The sequence below is a fragment of the Balaenoptera musculus genome, chromosome 21, assembly GCF_009873245.2.
Source record: "Balaenoptera musculus isolate JJ_BM4_2016_0621 chromosome 21, mBalMus1.pri.v3, whole genome shotgun sequence".
Taxonomy (NCBI): Eukaryota; Metazoa; Chordata; class Mammalia; order Artiodactyla; family Balaenopteridae; genus Balaenoptera; species Balaenoptera musculus.
Window position 1 is genome coordinate 22,631,676 of NC_045805.1, and position 22,908 is coordinate 22,654,583.

The window sequence follows — 22,908 nt, forward strand, 5'->3', positions numbered from 1 at the left end:
ATTTGCTTCTTCTTTTTTAAAAAACTCTTCAGTTTCTCTCCTGTCATATTTTGTGTTAAATCCTTGAGCATATTAAGCTCATAAGTCCTTCTCTGTTAATGCCATCATTTTTGTCATTTCTGGATATGGTTCTATTGACTATATATTTTCCTACTTACTTGGAATGCCTATTAAGTTTTGACTGGATGCCTGATACATTGAATATAATGTTGTTGAACCCCGGATTTTGTCCTAGTCTTTTAGAGAGTATCAGGCTTTGCTTTGGCGAGCAGTTAGGTCACTTACTGAGCAGTTTGACTCTATCAGGGCTTGTCTTTAAGCTTCTGAAGGGTCTAAACTAGCCCAGAGTCTAGGGCTAGTTTACCTCACTACTAAGACATGACACTTCGGGGGTCTCTAAAGCATACTCCGTTCGACAACCGTATTCAACAGTCTCTCCACTCTGGCTCCAGGGAACTCAAATGATTCCCAGCCCAGTGTGAGCTCTGAAAATTGTTTGGCTTACTGCTCCCCAATAATTGTTCTTTCCTGGTCTTGTGGAGTTTCACAGAACATATTCACTGATTCTTATTCAGCTAAAGATGCAAGGGTGCGCCTATGCAGATTTCTGAAGCTTTTTCTCCATGAACTCCGCCTCATAAATTCCAACCAACTTGGCCTCGCCAAATTCCCTAAAAAAAAAAATCCCCATCTCATTTGTTTCTCTTCTCTCAGCTACAAAGGTCCGGAACTACCTGTCGTCCAATGTCTGAAAACAGTTGTTTCACATACTTTGTTCAGTTTCTTAGTAACTCCAGACCTATTGCTTCTTCTTGTCCAGCAGTGGGCGTCTCAAACGCCTTATGGAAAAACGTAGATTGTTTTATAAATGCTATTCTCTATGGTTAAAATTCACCTCTCTCTCGGATACTGCTCGTTTACGTCTCAGGAGATGGTGATGGGTCATTTCCTCTGGCGGCATCTCTAGGGACTACGGCCCGAACTCTGGCGTCGCTTCAACCCGGCGCACGCAGCGTTCAGTTTCTCCCGCGCGCGCCTCCCTCCCGCTTCGCTCCTCCCACCTCTCCTTCTACCCACCGCCCCCCACCGCCTGCCTCGGCGGAGGCGCCGGCGTTCCGCGCGCCGGCTCACTGCGCCTGCGCGGCGTGGGGACGCCTCACGCTCCCGGAAGTGGGAGGTGTCCACTCGAGTTTGTGTGGTCGCTGCCGCGGGAACGCGAGCCCGGTAATTTTTCAGCGGAGAAAGGCGAGGCTTTCGGGCTTGGCCGAGTGAGAGAGCGAGTGGTGCGCTCCAGCAGCTCTCTTCTTACGTGACACGCGGCATGGAGGATGAGCAGAGCCACCAGCCCGGCGACGAGGCCGTGGCTCCCGCGCGGCGCGGGTCGCGGGGGTCGGAGTGCGGGGAGGAGGCGCAGCGCCCGAATCCCGAGGTGAGAATCCGCCCGCGCGCCGTTGTCTTCGAGGGTTTCCCTGAGGAACCGCAGCCCGTGCGCCCTGGGGCCCCAGCCCTGGCCGCCTTCCCCTGACCCCAACTCCGGGAGCCTTTACTCGGGGGTGGTTGTCAGTAAGCCCCCTCTGGTCCCAGTTACCGTCTGGAAGTGAGTAAACAGTCCAGACGAGAAGTATGCGAACCGCGGTTTTATTAGCTCTGCGTGGGAACTCTGCTCTGAACATTCTGGGCGCACGGTTACTGTTGTCATTCTGTGTAGCCCTAATCTGTAGCGGGTAGTTGATGTTTTTAGAAATACCACGACAGCTCAGCTCTAGCTGTGTCACTTCTTAAGACCTTTAAGCCCAGCTCCCAGCCTTGGCAAAAGGTAATTGTGCCTGTTAGCTGGAGCTTCGTCTCTGGTTTTCGCCCATTTACTCCTACCTCATATAAACGTAATGTATGACTGATACCCTTAATGAGTTTGATAGCTCACCGATAGATCCTAGTTACAGTGGCAGAGTTGTAAAAAACCGTCTTAAAACTTCGTTATTCATCTTCTTTGACACATACAATTATTGTTGACTGGCGCTGCAGAGTGTGAACGATCTAATACCCGAATTGGTCATTTTCTATTAATAACATACAAATGCGGAGCACCTCATAGTGTGGGTACTTGCAGGAGGCTTCCTAGCTCTTGCTCTTTCCGTCTACAGCCCATTCCCCACATAGCAGGTAGAATGAGCTTTTAGTAACAGGAATCTGACTGGTTTCTCCCTTCCTGAGTCTTCAGTTTGCTGCCCACAGGACCTGGCTCCTTTCTCCACTGTTAACTGCACCTCGTACAACTCTTCCCTTTTGCTCTCAGTGCCCAGCATCCTCGGTTTTATGGTGGATGATCTTTCTTGTTAAGGGTCTTTGTGTGCTTCCTTTGCTGTGCATGCTCTTCCCCTGGGTCTTTTGCATAGTTATCTGCCTCGCGTTATGATATTACTTTCAAAGAGGCCTCCATGTCCCTTCTGTCTAAAGAACCACTCTTCTATCCCGCCATCCCTCTTCAGTTTGAGATACTGTCAATAACATCATCAAGTGAGTCGGTTTAAAAATAATTTTTAAAACTTTATTTTTAATGAGAGAAGTGTGATTGAATACACTTCATTAGATTTGGAAGTCTTAAAACTTTGAGATATAGTGACTTAAGGCCTGGGTTTATGTTCCTAGTTGATTTTACTGACTATCATATTTGTTAAAAACCTGTTGTTGGATGCTTTTAATAAATAATGATACAGTCCTTTTTTTTTCAGGCTCAAGTAAGCAAAATATTTTGTTGGATTTCAGCTAAGTAAATTTTCATTATCCTTGATGTCAACGAAATTGTTTTTGTAAACTAATAGGTGTTGCATTTTTATATTTTTAACCAAGTAGGTTCAAATTTCATCAGAACTCTTCTTTTGGAAGGATTGTAACCAAGTTTAATTCTGCTTCTAAGTTTGTTTGTTTGTTTTTTATGTGTAGATGCAAAGGCTTTTTTTAAATAGGTAATGAGCACGTTTTCTTTTTTTTTTTTTTTTTTTTGGCAATAAAATAATGGAAACACTTCCAGAACATCTATTTTCCAAATGTTCTTGCCACAGAAGAGGTTTCTCTTGATAAGCAGTTACTTGCTAAGTTATTGTTAAAACATATTTTCTTTCATCTTGAAACAAATAGGGTTTATTTAAAAAAAAAAAAACAACTTTTAAGGATCAAGCTATTAATCCCTTTCTCATCACAGAAAATGACAGCAATTTTGGAATACCTTTTTGTAAAAGGAAATATGTAACTCATTTGTAAGTTCAATAGCACTTTTAAGTACTTTACCACAAGATAGTCAGCCTCCATTTGCTATAAAAGATTTTCATGGTCAATTCCGTATTGTAAAGATTCCCTCATTTGGGATAATATAAACCGTGCAACCATTTACTGGGACGTGTGAAAATTGCAAAATGTCACAGTATCATGAAGGTGAATATTCCCCCTTGTACTGTGGAGTCTGTCCCTACTTTCCTCATTGTATGGCCGGTACTTTGTGACATGTGACAGATGGACACAGACATTGGGGAGGGCGCCATTATCAATCCATGTATTACTTAGTAAACTAATTTTGCGTTTTTGTAGATTAATAATACATACAGGGTTTTAAATATTTTCCTTCTGCTCCTTAGTGGATTGTCTTGTGGATTTTCTTTGGAAACCATTAGTGTAGACCACAATTTGTGAGAACTGGACCTTGACCATGTCCTAAACTTCACTGAAGGAAGAGGGCTAGGGTTGTACCCAGGAGAGGAGGCAGAACTTTCTTTATAGAAATCATGATTTGTAGCATATCTAGAAGAGGCCTAAGTGTTACTTGTGGGTAATATTTGTAGCCACAGTTCTAGATAAGAATTAAGCAAGTGAGTCAGAGAGAGGATTTAGCCAAGGAGAAAATTTGCTTAAATTAAGTGAGACATTTGTTTTGGTAGACAAACTGTTACTCATTGTTGACCTAAATTTTAACCCGATTGAAGATGAAGTTTAAAATTCACTGTAAGTGTAAAGACAAAGGATAAGTCAGGAATCCTGATTAAATGCTAATGATAAAGTAGCCAGGCATTGTAAATTTAATATATTATTGAAAGCTAATTATTTTCTTATCTTAGTCAAATATCCATGTTATAAAGTTTTTAAAACATTGGTCAACAAGGAACCTCAGTATAATTACTCTTCAAGGGACTTCTCTGGTGGCGCAGTGTTTAAGAATCCGCCTGCCAATGCAGGGGACATGGGTTCGAGCCCTGGTCCGGGAAGATCCCACATGCCAAGCAGCAGCCAAGCCCGTGCGCACAACTACTGAGCCTGCACTCTAGAGCCCACGAGCCACAACTACTGAGCCTGCATGCTGCAACTACTGAAGCTCGTGTGCCTAGAGCCCATGCTTTGCAACAAGGGAAGCCACTGCAGTGAGAAGCCCGCGCACCGCAACGAAGAGTAGCCCCCGCTCGCCGCAACTAGAGAAAGCCTGCATGTAGCAATGAAGACCCAGTGCAGCCAAATAAATAAATAAATAAAATTATTTAAAAAAATTATTCTTCAATCTATGGACAGTTCATACATTGGAATTCCTGTCCTCTTTCCTCAGAGGAGATTGGAGAGAGTAATTCTTAAGTATTCTAGCACAGTATCTGCTAAATGTGTGTTGCATTAAATTGAGAGCTAAGAGTGAGAAATAGTCCCTGAACCATCAGGATCAGTTCCAGCTCAGGGACTGTGTCCTATCCATGGTTATCCCTCCTTAATCTGTCATTAAAGTTCACATGAGGACAATGTGGTAAGTTATAACTAAGTTAACAAGCTTTTGTATGGATTGCTAGTGAATTCCAAAGTATTTTTGAAAATTCTGAAACATACCTAATATTTGTAACATTGCATGTGGAAAATAACTTGTAAATGAATCTTTGGAACTTCACATATTAGTAATTTGGGACTACCTGTGGTGTGATTAGAATCGAATTATGTCTTTCTTAACATGGATTTTCATTTAAGAAAGGAGGAAAGGTTTATAATATAGTAACTATAGTTCTCCTGAATAACTGAATATATGTGTAACTTTCGGAAATTGTGTGTTTTGGAACTGAATTTATTTCCTTCTTTGCCTTGGATACCAGCAAGTTTTGAGTCAGATTTCTGGTCCCTTTAATTTTTATATTGGCCAATTTCTGTTAACTTTGTGAAACGAAGTCAGGTTAAAAAATTCTCAGGATGTATACATGCGTAATGTTGTAAAAGTTTACTTAAAAATTGGTTCATTTGTAAATTTTAGAATACTGCTTGTGAAAAGGTCTGACCTACAGTCTGTGATGGTAATTAGTAAAGTTACCATTTATTAATAGCCATGGTGGATATGGTGTCAGGAACCTGCTATACTTGATCTCATTTAATCCTTATAATAATCTCTCCCAGATACTATTTATCATTACCAATACCAAATACCATTTGAGACAGTTATTATTATACCTTATTTTATAGATAAGGAAACTGAAGATCAGAGTAATAAGTAATTACCCAAGGTTATGCTACTATTAAACAATCAGCTGGCTCTGTACTGAGGTTGCTCTGACTCCCAAAACCAGTGCTCTTTTTACTTAGCTTCATTTCCTGTAAGGAACCTCGTGACTGAGAAGAGAGCAGGGTAAATTGTATTGGAAACACATCCTCCTTCTTCCTAAGCAGTTTTTATTGAACGTATAGCACAAAGAGCCCTTAGGAGTTTGAATCTTTAAGATGTTTGTACTAATTATAAACTTTATATATATATATATGTATTTTTTTTGTGTGTGGTAGAAAAAGCAGCGATGTAGACTTGATGGCCAAGAAGCAAAAGGATCTAAGTTCATTACCTCCAGTGCAAGTGATTTCAGTGACCCAGTTTACAAAGAGATTGCTATTACGAATGGTTGCATTAATAGAATGAGTAAGGAAGAGCTCAGAGCCAAACTTTCAGAATTCAAGCTTGAAACCAGGTAATTAAAAATAACTTTAAAATTATAAAAGTAGTACATGTTCATCTAGAAAATCTTGAAAACACTGAAAAATATCTGTAATCCTATTATAAAGAGATAACCATTACTAACAATTCAAATAACAGCTGTAATTTACATTCTTATACATGAAACTTTGTGTGACTCTGATTATTTCTGTCAGTCTTTTAGACGATAGAGTAGTATTGCTGAATTAAAGTTGATGAATATTTTGATCGTCTACCAGAAGTGTATAGGAGTATCTATCATTTTATACCGAGTATGTTTAAAAAATTTCTTTAGTTGATCATTTGGTTGATAGATAACAAGATTGAGTATTTTCCCTTTTTCTTGTTCATTTGTATTATTTTTTATAAAGAAGATTTCTTTGAAACCAGGTAATTAAACCAGGTAATTAAAAAAAAAAAACAACTTTCACCTACTAGGAAGTATTTTTTCTTCTGTTTTAGTTTCTAAAAATATGCAGTATGATAGTAAGCGTTATGTTTAACTGTATATTGAATGAGAAAATAATGCAGCTTAGCCAACTCAAGAGTGTGTATGTGTGCATGTGTGTGTATCTTCAATGAGATGTATACATAAGTTTTAATAACTTTTTGCGAAACAAATCACTTTATTTTGACTTGGGGCATGGGGCAGGAATGACCTTTGGGATCCAGAAAAACATGTAGCTTCTTGATACACAAGAGAATTGCCAGGCATCTAGAAAAAAATAACTACAGGTAATAGAGGAAAACTTATTGTTTTGGGGTCCCCCTGAATCCTTATTCTCTTATAAGCAGTATTCCTCCTCTTTGCTTTAAAGTAGAGCTTCACTGCTTTTCAAAAGAGCACACATGTATTTTTTCCCCTTTCTCGACTGTCTACTCCATAATTTGTGAAGAAGATTTTTACCTCTGTTCCCCCTGACTCTTTCTATTCTGGAAATACAACGTGTAGCCGACTTAAGATTTTCTGGGCAAAATGTGTGTTCTTCCCAGGTGTGAAGATCAGTTGCTCACTCCTAATTTATATGGGAGCTAGAGAGATCAAATGTATGTTTATACGTTTAGTCAACAAACACTTACTGAATTGTAAGCACTTTACTAGGTAATAATGTTATAAAGGTAAAACAGATCTACTCCCTATTTTGGAAATCTCAGTCTTTTAGGAAAATACACAAACCAGTAATCACAGTACAGAGTGACCAGAGCTGTATTGAAGATCTGGCCAAGTACATCATGAGAATGTGGAAGACTCTGTCTCAGGGATTCAGAAGTGACATTTGAATTGACTTAAAACAGAAAAGGGAGGGGGAGGGTATTTTGGGCAAAAAGAAATAAAAACTCATAATTTCTGTTTGTATATTTTCTGCTACATGATCTTGCTTTTTCTTTGTACAACCAAAGTTGTGGAACAGGAAAGCATGCCCCATTTTCGGGACGTGGCTTGTATTGCGTTTTGTCTGCAGCGTGCAGCGTACTGTGGGGAGGGGGAGCATCTGAAGAAGATGATGAAATGATAGGTCGTAGCCTAGTGGTGAAGGAACTCTGTGCTAAAGTCTGCGTTTTACCTCGTAAGGTGGTGCTAGTGCCTAGTTCTCGAGCAAGGTGAAGAATGAAGAGGAGGGCTGTGATAGTGGAGATGTTTGCCAGAGTCCAGGAAGCTAATGGGAGCCCCACCTGAGAGAATTCAGGAGAACCAGATTCTGTATGTTTCTCTGAGTTGGAATTGGCAGAAATGGTGATTGTTTGGATGTGGAGGGGCAAGGGAGAGGTTAAAGATAAAGTTTTCTCTCTGGAGTAACTGGTTATGTGTTGATGTTGCCATTAGGTTTGCAGACAAAAATTTTAGTAAATTACGTTTTACCTTTAGTGAAATATAGAAAGAAAGAAAAGAAATTAAGACTAAGTAATCCAAAGCTGTCACATGACGCAGAGGTCACGCACAATACCTTAATATGAAAGGAGTTGAGGGTTTCCTTCCTAGGTTTTGGTAGTTTGGAAAATCTCAAGCAAATAAACATATTAACACATATTGTCTTAAAACAACTTGCTGGTTAATTATCAGGATTTTTCATGGATAAGATTCCTTTTTAGTGGTAGTTTAGAAAGGAAAACAAAAGGTTAGAAACATTTTTTCTAACGGTCACTAATTGGTGACGGGGCCAAAATGCCTTCCGTGTCACTTCCCATTAGTTACAGTTTTTAGATCCTCCTATTTTTACTACCATTTTGTATTTGCAGGCCTTTACAGGACTCAACCAAGTAACAGTGAAGGAAGTCTAAGTAATGGTTGTGACTTTTGATTTTTTGAAGTAATATATACTGTTTGACGAACGAATGTGACCGCCTTTACCCACCATTGTCATAAATTTAGAACAACTTTGCCCACCTCCCTTTTGTGGAACGTATATTTTAAAAATACCTGTAAAACAGATATCTCCTGAATCAAATTCTACCCATGGTAAACTAAGAAATCTAATTACAATTAAGAATCTACTGACTATGACGGTGTTCTTCTGGACATGGTTTATTCTAGGGTCTCCTAAATTAGTTTTCCTAGTTAAATAGCTAAGAGACATTCAACTTTATATACTAGTAGGCTCATAATGCTTTCAAATTCATGTGGATTTTTTTAGTTGTCTAACTTACAAAAGCCAAAAGAAAGGAAAAAGAGCATAATACGTTCAATTTACCTGAATTTTCATTCTCTGAAATTTGTGTTTGGTCAGCAGAATAATTCAGTATTAATTTCGGTTTTTGTATCATGTATGTCATCTTATTATATAAGGCAAGAGGGCTGTGTAGGTAGTGTATGCCGACAAAGGTTATGGTTTGAAAAACCAATATATAATATATCGTACTACAAAAATGAAAAGTTACGTGTGAATTAAAATATTGATGCTGTATTAAACGTTCTGTTTTAATTAGTGCTTTGCTAAATTAGCTTTGCTTTCTTTACATTTATTTTGGCTAAATTATGCGGTGATAATGCTGTCAGCGTTCAACCCAGTGCCAGCAGGTAAGAGTTCAAATTCTTGCCTGTAAAATTCACCTAAGCGTTAATTTTATTCTTATTTTCCTTAGAGGTGTAAAGGATGTACTAAAGAAGAGACTAAAAAACTATTATAAGAAGCAGAAGCTGATGTTGAAAGAGGGCAATTGTGCTGACAGTTACTATGACTACATTTGTGTTATTGACTTCGAAGCCACTTGTGAAGAGGGTAACCCACCTGAGTTCATACATGAAATAATTGAATTTCCTGTTGTTTTACTGAATACTCATACCTTAGAAATAGTAAGTGAATTGTTTTAATTTTATTTTTAGCAACAGCTATTCTGGGGTTGGCTACTAAGGTCCCATTTGCTGTTTCAGCTAGAATTAGAATTCTAAAGAGGGGGTGTTTGCTCTTGCTGCATACTTAATAGTTGGGCTATAATAAAATAATTTCAGAGTCTGCTCCTCTCCTTTTCCAGTAGCTAAAGCAAATAAACAAAAAACAAAAAAAACTGATGCCTGGTCCTCGTCCCAGAGATTCTGATTTAGTTGTTCCGTGGGGCCCCTTGCATCAGCCTTTTTTTTTAAAGCTTCTCAGTTGGTATACAGTCAGGGTTGAGAACCACTGTGGTAGACTAATGTATACTCTGATCTATAAAAATGATAAGGTATAGAAATTACCTTTCAACTTAAAACTAGTTAGCTTTCTGGTGAACAGTTTATGGGGGAAACAACTCTTGTAACCTTGGCTTCTAAGCCATATAACATATTTGCTTTAGATACTCATTGTCAGTGCATTGTTAGTGTAGGAGCTCAGCAGGATCCCTCCAGATTAATACGGTTTGCCTTGTAAATCCTGAGCAAGGACTGTAACAGCTCATCTACCCAGAAGTACCACGTCCGTGGTATCCCCAGTTGCCACCAGCACTCTGGGAATAAGTATAAAAAGGTTTGGTGCATGAAAATGCATACAATTTTTTCTTTCTGTTGTTTGAAGCCTCTTTTAGTTACAGTCTTAATCAGCCCATTTATATAATTTCCTTGTCCAAAGCAGATTAATGGTCAGTAAATTAAAAGAAAAAAATGACAGCTATGAAGGCAAATCATCTTGCATAACTCACTAGATCTTACTTCCTCTCTCTCACTCAAGGACATGGCTCTAGCCATTCTCCTCCCTCATTTAGACATGAATGATTCACTGCTTCCTACTATATCATTCCCATCACATACAAACTTGTTATTTTTCACACCATAAAAAGCCTTCACTTGACCCACTCCCTGCCAGCTACCCCATGTCTTTGTTCCTCTGCAGCAGATTTCTTTGTAAAAGTTATATACAGTTCTGTCTGTTTCCTCCCATTCTCTGATAAACCCATACCACTTGTAGGTTTTTTTTTTTTAAACATCTTTATTGGAGTATAATTACTTTACAATGGTGTGTTAGTTTCTGCTTTATAACAAAGTGAATCAGTTATACATATACGTATGTTCCCATATCTCTTCCCTCTTGCGTCTCCCTCCTTCCCACCCTCCCCATCCCACCCCTCTAGGTGGTCACAGACCACCAAGCTGATCTCCCTGTGCTATGCGGCTACTTCCCACTAGCTATCTGTTTTACATTTGGTAGTGTATATATGTCCATGACACTCTCTCACTTTGTCCCAGCTTACCCTTCCCCCTCCCCATAGCCTCAAGTCCATTCTCTAGTAGGTCTGTGTCTTTATTCCCGTCTTACCCCTAGGTTCTTCATGACCTTTTGTTTTTTTTTTCTCAGATTCCATATATATGTGTTAGCATACGGTATTTGTTTTTCTCTTTCTGACTTCACTCTGTATGACAGACTCTAGGTCCATCCACCTCACTACAAATAACTCAATTTCGTTTCTTTTATGGCACTTGTAGGTTTAGGTTATGTATTCCAGCCCATCACTCCACTAAAATCACTCCTCAGTGTCACCTTTGACCTTTACCTAAGTCCTGGTGGAATTGACCACTGTCTCCTTCAAGTGACTGCCAGAACCCCTCATTCTCCTGCATTTTCGCCAGCCTCACTGGGTTCCCCTTCACAGTTTCCTTCGCTGGTTGCTCCTTCTCTTCCCAACTTCCTGATATAGGATGCTGTAGGTTCAATTCCAGGCCCTCTTCTCTATATAGATCCTCTCCCTTAATGATCTCGTCTATCATCTTGTTCCATAGCTTTTAGAAGCTACATGCTGATGTCTTCCAAATACATATCTCCAATCTCGTCCTCTGTCCCAAGTCCAGACTGTTACTTAACATCTCTACTTGGACATCTAAACAGACATCTTAACGTGTCCCAAATTTACCCGCAACCTGTTTTATCTTCAGCCTCCCTAGCTTGAGGGCTGGCAACTCTGTCTTTCTGATTGCTCAGTCCAGAAACCTTGGAGTCATCCTTAACTCCTGTTTCTCTCACATCACACATCCAGGCCATCAGTGACTTGTTTGCTTTGCCTTCAAAATATATCCAGAACCCAGCCACTTAACCACACTGCTATGACTGTAGTCTGAGTCCCACTGATTTCTTGTCTGGATTTGCTGCTTTCGTTCATCATTTAACTAGTCTCTGTTTCTCTCCTTATTCCCTGCAGCCAATTCTCAACCTAGTGACCAGAGTGATCCTTATGAAATATAAGTCAGAGCACTTCACTCCTCTGCTCACGACTCTTTTATGGCTCCCCATGTAACTCAGAGTAAAAATCACATTCCTTATATGATCTGGCCTCTTGTTACCTCTGATTGCACCATATTGACCTGCTTGCTGTTTCTCAGAAATTCCAGGCATGCTCCACCCCCTCACCTCCCAGAGCTTTAGCTCAAATTCCTTTCCTGCAGAGATCTTGCTGCTAATTCCCTTCCTCCCTCCTATCCTTCCTTCCTTCCTTCCTTCCTTCACTCTTGCCTTCTAAATAAAGTCTAACTGGTTCTCTGTGCAGTAGTGTAGCTTGAATAACCCACAGACCCAATGTTTCTGATCCCTCTTATCTACTCTGCTTTTTAAGAACCCTCATCACCTTTTAACTTACTATGTAATTTATTTAAGTGATTATTAAATATTTGGTCAATGAATGCATAGTCCTCTGGCATCATTCTGTTGAAAGTATTAAATAACAAATACAATTTTATTAATGTCATACTTAGTAGTATCTGCTTACAGTGGTAAGGGAAGTTGCAGCATATTTTTTTAAAAGATTTTCATTTAAAATTATGAAACAAAATACTGATATTTAAAAGGATAGACTTCATTTATCTATGAAATTCAATTAAGTAGAATTTTTCCTTTTGCAATATGGTAAGTAAAGAACATCTATAACTTTTGAAGTTCAAATGTTCTTTGCTGTTCTTTTACTCTTTTATAATTGTTAGTAACTTGATAATTCGTCTGCTTAATACACTAGTGTGTAAAAAGAATTTTATAAACACTATTTTTGTTAATTTTTTAATCTTCTACTATAAGTAATATTCTTTGTTTTTTTCTCCATAGCTACCTAGTATTAATAAGTGCTGCCGATAAATCTTTAGGCTTTGAAATTGTCCTTAATTTTTAACAAGTGACTTAGTGTGATCTGGTTTAGGGAGGCAGCATTGGGCCAGAGGAAAAAATGCTTAGAGACCTGAGCCTGATGATAACCATGCCGTCCTTACTGAGTTCACAAAGTTGTTGTGAGCATAAAATAAGAAGGCAATCATGAAAGCTTCTTGAAGAGGTTAAACATTGCTAAAATAATTAGTAGTATTATTGCCCTTTAGATTACTACATATCATATAGTTAAATTTTGATTATTCAGAATTCAGTTTAGTGGAATCTTAATATAAAAATAAGGACTAATCAGGAGTAAATGGGAGAGCAGGAATCTGAACTAATTTAGTTGTAACTGCAGACTGGCATTTCTTCAGCATACTATGTTATTTAAAAAGCTCTTAATATCTTGAACTAGAGGTTGCATTAATAGGCTTTACAGTTTCAAAATATTATAAACAAAATCATTGATGTTTTGCTCCTCTGGTTAAACTTTGGTTTGAAGACTTGCTTTCAGGTACTTGTTCTATCTTAAACTTTTTTAAACTATGCAGCATAATTTTTTAATTAAAAAATTAGAGTACTTTGGGAATAGGGCATTATCCTTAAATTGTTAAAACTCTAGACAGGTCTGTGCCTTGAGCCATCTATAAGATTACAACCTTATGTGGCTGACATAGTCACGTTATGTATCATGTATCTTAAGTCATAGAAAATACTTTAATTTGCTGTCCTTCCCTTGTAGGAAGATACGTTTCAGCAGTATGTGAGACCAGAGATTAACACACAACTTTCTGACTTCTGCATCAATCTAACTGGAATTACTCAGGTTATAATTCTGTGTTCCTTTTTCTAGAGTTTGAAAGAAGTTTTGAAATCAGGGATTTATTTCATAGTTTAAAAAAATTATTGTTGTAAATAATTAAATGTGATACTTTCCTTGCTTGGTAAAGATCTTTTGTATTGTAATATTTAAAAAATAGAAAAGCACATTTTACACCTGGTAAGATTTTTTTTCAGCCTTTCCTTTTAAGGAGTTGTAAACATTTCATTTGTATGGAGCATTAGTGAAGGAAATGTTAGTTACCATGTTGAACTTGGAGATGAAGTTTTAAAATATATCTGTTTACAACCTGATTTTATATATAGCTTAATTTTTTTTAGGCCTTTGATTTTTGGTTGTATTCTAATGTGGTAGGCCCTTTGTTCATTTACTTAGTTCCTTTATTCATTCATTCAACAAATATTTGAGGGCCTGCTATAATATTCAATATTGGCCAAGCTACGATGGATACAAAGATGGTCAAGGCAGTCTCCCTCCTCAGCTCACTTAACAATCTGTAAGTCAGGGGGACAGACAGAAAAAAACACTGGTCACAGTATACAGTATGATTAGGAAGACTGACAGTCAGTGTTTCATTAGGGTGTCATGGGCATCTGTAGGAAGACCTCCCTCTGACAGAGGGAAGGGAGGGCTGTCCTGGGCAAAACTCAAGTTGGTGAACTTGGGCTGAGTCAGCGATAGGTAAATAGGTGGAAAAGAATGACTGGGCAGGCATTTCAAGTGTGAAGGGTAAAACTGTAAGTGGTTCGGGATAGTTCATGTGTATTATGGGCTAGTGAGAAAATGGTCGCAAATAAAGCTAAAGTGATAGAGGCGAGCTAGATCATGAAGGGTCTTGTGTGTCTTTTTGTCTGGAAGACCTTGGGGAGTGTTTGGAGGATTTTAAGTATGAGAGTGATGTGATGGATCATTCAGATGTGTAGTATGTTCTGGAAAGATGTGAGCTTCGAGATAGGGAAACCACTGTAGAGGGCTGTGGCTTTCAGCTGAGGAGAGATTTCCCTTTTCTCCCCTCTGGAGAAGCAGTAAGCCACTAGGTTGAGGCCTGAAAAAAGAGAACCCCTGAGGATGATCTTAAATCTTAATCTGGGGAGGATTATATACTTCAGTTGAAAGCAGTCCCTAATACTTGGCTATAAACAATTTTTAATTGTCTTAAAAATGGAATTTTAGGTGAATCTTAGCCTAGGAAACCATGAAGAGTTTAAAAGATCATAGTTAAGACTTTCTCCTACTGTTTCTTTCCCTCCAGTGTTTGTTTCTGGGTAGGACTGCATGTAACTACCCAGATTTTTATATATTTTACTTTCATATCCTCAGGATCAGGTAGACAAAGCTGATACCTTCCCTCAGGTACTGAAAAAAGTCATTGACTGGATGAAATTGAAGGAATTAGGAACAAAGTATAAATATTCCATATTAACAGATGGGTAAGTATTTAGGAAATTTATCTTTTTTAATCTACTTTTTAAGATTAAAGATGTCCTAATTCATCCAACTTTTAGAATAACCACAAAAAATATTATTTACTAAAGGAGTCCCCACAACAGACAGTAGTTTTCCTTTTACATTCTTATTCCTGGTTAAATTTTAAGTCCTAGACGTCAGAGAGAGGAGAGAAAGCAGAGATAACAGTCTGATCCAGTTCTAGAAGAAGATTAAATATTAATGTATAAAACTTAAATGACTTTACTGAAACGCTGTTTTTATCAGGACACTTCCTTGCTCAAGAAAGTCCAGACTCTTCAGTCTGGCTTTCAAGGCTCTTGTTGTCTAATCCCACCCTGCCCGTGTCGCCTAATCCTCCTGCCGTTTTTCTTTTTTACTGCAGTTAGGCTGGCCCATGAACCGCACGGTTTATCCTTCCGCTCTGTACCCATACAGCTTTCCTCTCTGCTGGAAGGTTCTCTTCCTTGGCTCTTCTTTATTATTACCCAGAGCCTACCTCATATTTTATTCTGGACACTACAACTCACGTTGACCTTTTTCTTGAAGCCTTACAGCCTCTGTTACGTACCATGCATGTTGGCATCTGACTGAATATTCTGATATCTAAACTTCATGTGTGTAAGACCTAGGTTTGCAAGGAGATTAAAACTCCATTCAGAGCAAGGATTTTTGCTACTTGGTAGTCTTTCATATTGCTTACTATAGTGCTGAGCTCAAAATTATGCTCCAAAAGCATTAGTTAAATGAAAAGCCAGGGCTTCCCTGGTGGCGCAGTGGTTGAGAATCTGCCTGCTAATGCAGGGGACACGGGTTCGAGCCCTGGTCTGGGAAGATCCCACATGCCACGGAGTGGCTGGGCCCGTGAGCCACCACTACTGAGCCTGCGCGTCTGGAGCCTGTGCCCCGCAACGGGAGGGGCCGCGATAGTGAAAGGCCCGCGCACCGCGATGAAGAGCAGTCCCCGCACCGCGATGAAGAGTGGCCCCCGCTTGCCGCAACTGGAGAAAGCCCTCGCACGAACCGAAGACCCAACACAGCCAAAAATAAAAATAAATAAATAAATAAAGTAGCTATTAAAAAAACAAACAAACAAACAAAAGTGTTCATAGATAACTAAATTTAAAAAAAAAAAAAAAAAAAAGAAAAGCCAAGTGGGGAGATGAGAGACATTAAAACAGAGATTAACAGCATTGTGCTGAGGCACCTCCTATACCCTATGCTATTAAGGTTGAAGAAGAAAGTCCTAATGAACTTCTGTTTCAAATTGTGGACAAAAGCTGAGGTGTCACCTAAGTGAAGGGTTTAGAGGCCCTCAAGTGCAGTAGGAGAAGAGCATTGAATTTAGGCCCATCATAATTATGCCTAAAAATGGAAGTTTGGGAAAATGTTGATGGACCTCTTTAGAAATCTGTTCCTGATTTTCAACATGAATGAGCAGTGTTCCTGCTGAAGTACACAGGTGTTTCTGTCATAACATGGTGTGTGCAATTCTGTAAAACCCTCACATTCTGGGACAGATCATTCAAAATCTGTGCAATTTTGTAACCAGAGGACTAACAAAAACAATAATTGATACCTCCAGAAATAATTTGGACGGCCCAGGCAAGCAGCCCGGGGTCTGTAGAAGGCACCTCAGAGGATGTTACAAAGGCACAGAAGCCAGAGGATCGTGGGGGCAGGTGCTTGTTTTTAATTTTCTTAAAAGTACTCCTGTTGCTGGCACAGCGGCCGAGTTGAGAGCTTTTTCTTTCCTGCTGAAGGTTATAATTTCTACTGCTGCAATTCTGACTCCCTTTGCCGAGGAAAAACCACATATGAGGCAACATAATTTACATGATACAGCCAGGATTCTCCTACTTAACTACATAGGTTGATTCGTGTTGTAGAAACATGCTGTGGCAGAGCAAATTGCATTCTAACTGCTTGATATCAGCTACGTTTCTCTCAAGTATTTTGTTCATTTGTTTGTGTTTGTTTTATTTCAAAGCATACCCTCAAGAAACTTCCTAATGTGATAAACTTGGCATTAAAAGTAAGCTGAGCAGTTATTTTAGAGTTGTAAAAAAAAAAAACTCAACAAGATACAGGTGTGCCTAGGTAATCAGAACCATAAAAATGGTCAGGATGAGCCCAATAAGAATTAGACAGTTTGTCCAAAAAAATTTAATATATCCAACTTCCACTTTGCTTTTTAAAGTTTGTTTTTGAATTATTATTTTGGAGGAAGAGAAGTTAATTTTCTAAGCTTGGTGTTATGTGTGAATATAAGAAAGGTGATGTGTAAATAAAAACAAATAGAATGACTTAAAATCCTCATTTTTACGAATGGTATAGCATTTATTTAATCCAGTTTTTTTTCCTCTTTTGGTTTAAGTTCATGGGATATGAGTAAGTTCCTGAACATTCAGTGCCAGCTAAGCAGGCTCAAATATCCACCTTTTGCCAAAAAGTGGATCAATATTCGAAAGTCATATGGAAACTTTTACAAGGTAAGATTTCTATATTGATTATACTGCTCTTGATAAATTTATTATATTTTGCATGTACATAAAGTTATGATTTACTAGATGGTTTTCACAGAAAAAGGTCATATAATTAGTTGTTATTCTTCAGATTCCAAATAGTTACGTTCATGTGAGTTTAGAAAAATAAGCTATATTCCTCACTCAACCGGTTACTTAAATAGGGTAACTATATATGTATGATCTTCAGTTACAGAGGTTTGAAACTGTAGTGGTATTCAATATATGGATTGTTTGTGGAACAAATGCTCCCCACTGATTTTTCATTTTAATTTTATCAAAGTTAATACGTGTGTGTAGTGTAAATTTTTAAAAATAATATTGCAAGTCTCATAACAAATGGCAGGCTTCCACCATGGCCCTCACCAGTACTGGTTCCTATTCTCCCAAACGCTTTTAACTTTTTAAAGTTGTTTCTTCTCATATTAACCTTCCTGTTTCCAGATTATATATTTATGCTATTTCTTGAATTTTCAGTCTGAGGTATCTGTTGAGTTCCTGCAATGGAAAGTGAAGGTTCAGCTCCATTGAACAGCTACCATTCCTGCCTGTCCTTCCCCTCCCTGCATCTTTCTTAGTTATGTTAGCTTTATAATCAAATCATTATTCGCTGTTTACATTTCTAATGATTATGGAAAGTGTTCACTTTTCCCCAGATTTAATAATTGACTTCTTTAGTTGTTTTCTTACGCTGTTACTCTCCATTCAAACTGTAAATCACTTCTCAGTACTCAAAACACTCAGGTGGTGTCAGTTTTTCTTTTTTCTTTTTCTTTTTTTTCCTTTTTTACCTTGGAGACTAGCTTTCTGGAACCTTTAATCCTGTTCTAATCTGACCTGTTCTTCAGGCTTCTTCAAAAATCATCCTAGAAGATTTCATTTGCTTCTCTATCACATGTTAGATCTTGGGTCATCTTTTTCCCTTTGCAACCACATTTTGGTGAAGCACATCCTTTCCTGAGAAAAGGTGCTTTTCTCTCAAAACATTTTTTTTTGTTTTTTGTTTTTAGCATTTTAAAATTGACAACTATGCGTACAGAAAAGTGGATTTTGACAGATTGTTTTTAGAGTGAAATCCCTTGTAAATTCCACCCACTTAACCCTCTTCCTTCCTCCCAGAGCTCCTGTAATCAGTACTTTCATGGGGATAATTTTCTTGTTTTTCCTTACAGCTTTATTTTTTTATTATTATTATTTTTATACATCTTTATTGGAGTATAATTGCTTCACAATGCTGTGTTAGTTTCTGTTGTACAACAAAGTCAGTCAGCCATATGCATACATATATCCCCATATCCCTTCCCTCTTGAGCCTCCCTCCCACCCTTCCTTATAGCTTTAATATTTATATGTTGATCCTTATAGCATATGGTTTAGTTTTGCCTGTTTTTGAAAATGATATAATTAGCATCATACTGGCTGTATTGTTTATTTTGCTTTTTTCCTCAACATTATATTTGAGATTCATCCTTCTTGTGTATGTAGCTGAAGTTCATTTATTTTATTGCTGTGTAGAATTCCATTGTGTTCGTTTATCTACTTTGGGTGGTTTTTGGTTTGGGGCTTTTTATGAACAGTGGTGCTATAAACATTCCTGTGCATATCTTCTGGTGCCTTGTGTGCTCATTTCTCCAGAGTATAAGCCTAGGAGTTGAATTGCTGGGTTATAGAATATGTAGCACATTGAGATTACTTGATAATGCAAAAATTGTTTTCCAAAGTGGTTGTACCAGTTGGCACTCTCACAAGAAGAGTGTGTGATTTACTATTGCTCCACGTCTTTTCCAGCATCTGGTATTGCCAGTCATTTAAAATGTTTGTAAGTGTGGTGGATGTGTGATGACATCTCATTGAGGTTCTGATTTGCATTTGCCTAATTATTCATGCAGCTGAGCTCCTTTTCCTATGTTATTAGTCATTTGGATTTCTTTCCTTTGATTATATTTGGTAAATATTTTTTCCTTTTTTGTGGATTTTTCACTAATTTTGTGATTTCTTAAAAAAAAGTTGGTTATGAAAAATTACAAACATATACAAAAGTAGACAGATACAATGAACTCTCATGACTCAGTTTCAACAGTTATTAACTCATGACCAACCTTGTTTCATCTATAACCCTACCCACTTTACCTTTTCCTTATTATTTTGAAGAAGATCTTAAACATTATTTCATTTGCTTTGTAAACATTTCATTATGTAACCCCCAAAAGATAAGGACTCTTTTAGAAAATAAAACCACCACACCATTATCACACCTAAAAAAATTAACAGGGCTTCCCTGGTGGCGCAGTGGTTGAGAATCTGCCTGCCAGTGCAGGGGACACGGGTTCGTGCCCTGGTCTGGGAAGATCCCACATGCCGCAGAGCAACTAGGCCCATGAGCCACAGCTACTGAGCCTGCACGTCTGGAGCCTGTGCTCCGCAACAAGAGACGCCGCGACAGTGAAAGGCCCGCGCACCGCGATGAAGAGGGGCCCCCGCTTGCCGCAACTAGAGAAAGCCCTCTCATAGAAACGAAGACCCAACACAGCCAAAAAAATAAAATAAATAAATAAGTCAGGAGCTCTTTAAAAAAAAAAAAAAATTAACAGTAATTCCTTAATGTTATCAAATCATCATAAATATCATAAATATTTTGTTTTCTTTTACCCTTTGTGTGTTGAATGAGGATCAGAATAAACTTCACACATTTGCAGTTGGGTGACATGTCTCGTAAGTTTTAAACTTTTTAAAATTATTTTTTAAAATAAATTTATTTATTTTATTTATTATTTTTGGATGCGTTGGGTCTTCATTGCTGTGTGTGGGATTTCTCTAGTTGCGGTGAGCGAGGGCTAGTCTTCGTTGCGGTGCGCAGGCTTCTCATTGCAGTGGCCTCTCGTTGCGGAGCACGGGCTCTAGGCACGTGGGCTTCAGTAGTTGTGGTGCGTGGGCTTCAGTAGTTGTAGCTCGCAGGCTCTAGAGCCCAGGCTCAGTGGTTGTGGCGCATGGGCTTAGTTGCTCCACGGCATGTGGGAACCTCCCGGACCAGGACTCGAACTTGTGTTCCCTGCATTGGCAGGCAGATTCTTAACCACTGCGCCACCAGGGAAGCCCCAAATTTTTAAACTTATAAATTCCTTTCCCGCCTCCTTTTTCCCTTTAGCAGTTTTTTTCTTTCCCCCCCAAGAACCTGAGCCATTTGTCCTGTAGAGTTTCCCATAGTCTGGAATTTTGCTTGTTGTATCCTGTGATACAGTTTCAAATGTGCCTCTGTTCTCTGAATTTCATGTAAATTTGTAGGGGCTGATCAACTTTAGATTCTTTTCATGCTACAGCTTCCAGGTGGTAATGCGTTCTTATGTAAGGGGTCTTTCTCCAACCTTTAACTTAGAGGAATAATTTACTTATTCTAAGGATGATTATTAACAATTACTAAAACCATAAAAGAATTTTCAGGTCTGCATAAAAACATCTACAACTCATAGTACATTAGAGTGATCAGAAAGTTGTAGATACGTTAAGGCAAAATTGCCAGTGCTTTTTTGAGTAGAGAATTACATTTTTCTGTGGATCTGTTTATATTGGTTTCTTAGGCTGCTCTTTTCTGTGTGGTTTCCCCCCTTTGTACTAGATACCAATTATAATGCTGATTAGTAGTGTAAGTTGAGGAAACTTACATTTTCGTTTTTAAAAATTTTCTTCTCCTCTTCCCATTTGTACATTATATTCTTTGGAGAAATGTCTATTCAAATTCTTTAAATCAGGTTGTTTGCTTTTTTTATTGTTGAGTTTTAGGAATTCTTTGTATATTCTAGATGTTAATCCCTTTTCACATATGTGATTTGCAAATATTTTCTTCCATTCTGTGGCCTGCCTTTTCACTGTGTTGATAGTGTCCTTTGATATATAAAAGTTATAAATTTTGTCAGTCAAGTAAAATAATACATTACAGAAAAATACCATGCCAAAAAATTAGTTTGGGTTAAATTTAGATGTTCAGAACAATGCATTTCCTTTCATAAATGATTTAAGGTATAAAACTGCAAACTTTTTAGATGTTCTAAGGATTCCATCTGTTTATATGTATTTTTATCTAAAACTCTAAGATCATTTTTTTAAAGCTCTGAAGGTTTATTTATTTGCTTCATTTGACCCGAGAGTATTTGCCCTTTGCCTAACTTTATTTAGCTATTACTGTTCATTTTCAGCTTCTTATTTTTCCACTTCACAATGACTTATAGAATACTAAAGAATTATTTACTGAGCTGTTTATTTTTCAGGTTCCTAGAAGCCAAACCAAGCTGACAATAATGCTTGAAAAACTCGGCATGGATTACGATGGGCGGCCTCACAGTGGTCTTGATGACTCTAAGAACATTGCCCGAATAGCAGTTAGAATGCTGCAGGATGGGTGTGAACTCCGGGTTAATGAGAAGATGCATGCAGGGCAGCTAATGAGTGTGTCCTCTTCACTACCAATAGAGGGCACTCCAGCGCCACAAATGCCGCATTCCAGAAAATAGCAGCATTTTTGTGCTTTTGCCCGTGGATCATTCACTCTAACTGGAGCTGCTACAAAGAGGTAGCAGATGAATACTTATTGAATTAGTCCTGCAGTGCAAAATTTAAGCACCTTAAACATTTAAAATCTTATTACGGTTATAGATATATGCATATGTATGTGAACAGATTCTGTGGGGAGGGCATATTGAATTCTTTGTTGAATTCTTTGTCACCAGCACTTTTGATATGAGCAGTATTTGTTACACAGTAACAGTTCCTGCTTAGAACTGAATTTTATAATTTAAGGTGTCCAAGATGTGTTCCTTTTGGTTTTAAAATGCAGAGGTTTATTGGCTCTCCCCTTGAATGTCATACCTTATTGATGTTAAAATATATAATGTGTTTCTACATTAACATCATTAGATCAGATCATTTCTTAAAATGCAGAAAAGATTGGAAAGGTGGGCCTTATCTAACCTTTGGGTTTTAAGAATGTCAGTGTCCTTTTGATTTTTGAAATGTATATGTGAAGGTCAGTTGTGAGTGGTGAATTTCATAAAGTACTTGGTATACATATCTGCCTTTGTTTTTTTTTTTAATTTATAATTGGAAGATTCATGATAGATTATAGGGTCTGATTAAAAATTCAGTTACTGATGAGGTTAATGGAAATTCAAAAGAAAATACCGTTTAAAGGAATATAAGGGCTACAGCTTGAACTTTATAATACATAGATAAATCATTGGGGTTTTTTGGATTTGGTTTTTTGGTTCCCCTCCCCCTTGTGACATATATCTATCTGCCTTGTTTCTTAAATCTAAGAGACCATGCTTTGAATTAGATTTAAAATTAAAGGTCACCACTTAATTTTGCATTTGTATTCAACATTATGAGTGAGGTTAGTAAAGTCGAATAATGCTTTCTACCATATCTTACGTTTCTATTACTAAAAACTGATTTTACATAGTGACCACTAAATGTTGAATAGTTAATTCTTAACTAATTCTAAAAACAAAAATGTGTCTGTGGAGTTGAGAAAGTAAACTCTCCTTATCTAGAAGCTAAAAATACATATTTTCAGAATTGGATTTCCCCCTATAGC

The 22,908-nt window shown here is 38.0% G+C and overlaps 1 protein-coding gene across 2 annotated transcripts; it reads left to right on the plus strand.

Moving 5' to 3' along the window:
- The first annotated feature begins 1,161 nt into the window (after positions 1-1,161).
- On the plus strand, positions 1,162-22,380 carry ERI1 (exoribonuclease 1). 2 transcript variants are annotated; one of them, XM_036839045.1, is made up of 8 exons: positions 1,162-1,429; positions 2,733-2,738; positions 5,791-5,969; positions 9,056-9,266; positions 13,253-13,336; positions 14,672-14,781; positions 17,175-17,289; positions 21,584-22,371. In XM_036839045.1, exons 1-8 carry the CDS (start codon positions 1,322-1,324, stop codon positions 21,824-21,826), a joined length of 1,056 nt encoding a protein of 351 aa, XP_036694940.1. In that variant the 5' UTR covers positions 1,162-1,321; the 3' UTR covers positions 21,827-22,371. The 2 variants fall into 2 exon arrangements, with proteins under 2 accessions (XP_036694940.1, XP_036694941.1); XM_036839046.1 differs by lacking the exon at positions 2,733-2,738 and having other exon boundaries at positions 21,584-22,380.
- The last annotated feature ends 528 nt before the right edge of the window (positions 22,381-22,908 follow it).

Excerpts from the sequence above, each read along its gene's own strand:
- ERI1 (XM_036839045.1), top strand. The coding sequence starts at position 1,322 with ATGGAGGATGAGCAGAGCCACCAGCCCGGCGACGAGGCCGTGGCTCCC. Across the intron at positions 13,337-14,671 it reads ATCTAACTGGAATTACTCAG|GATCAGGTAGACAAAGCTGA; the intron begins GTTATAATTCTG and ends TCATATCCTCAG. Across the intron at positions 14,782-17,174 it reads TATTCCATATTAACAGATGG|TTCATGGGATATGAGTAAGT; the intron begins GTAAGTATTTAG and ends TTTTGGTTTAAG.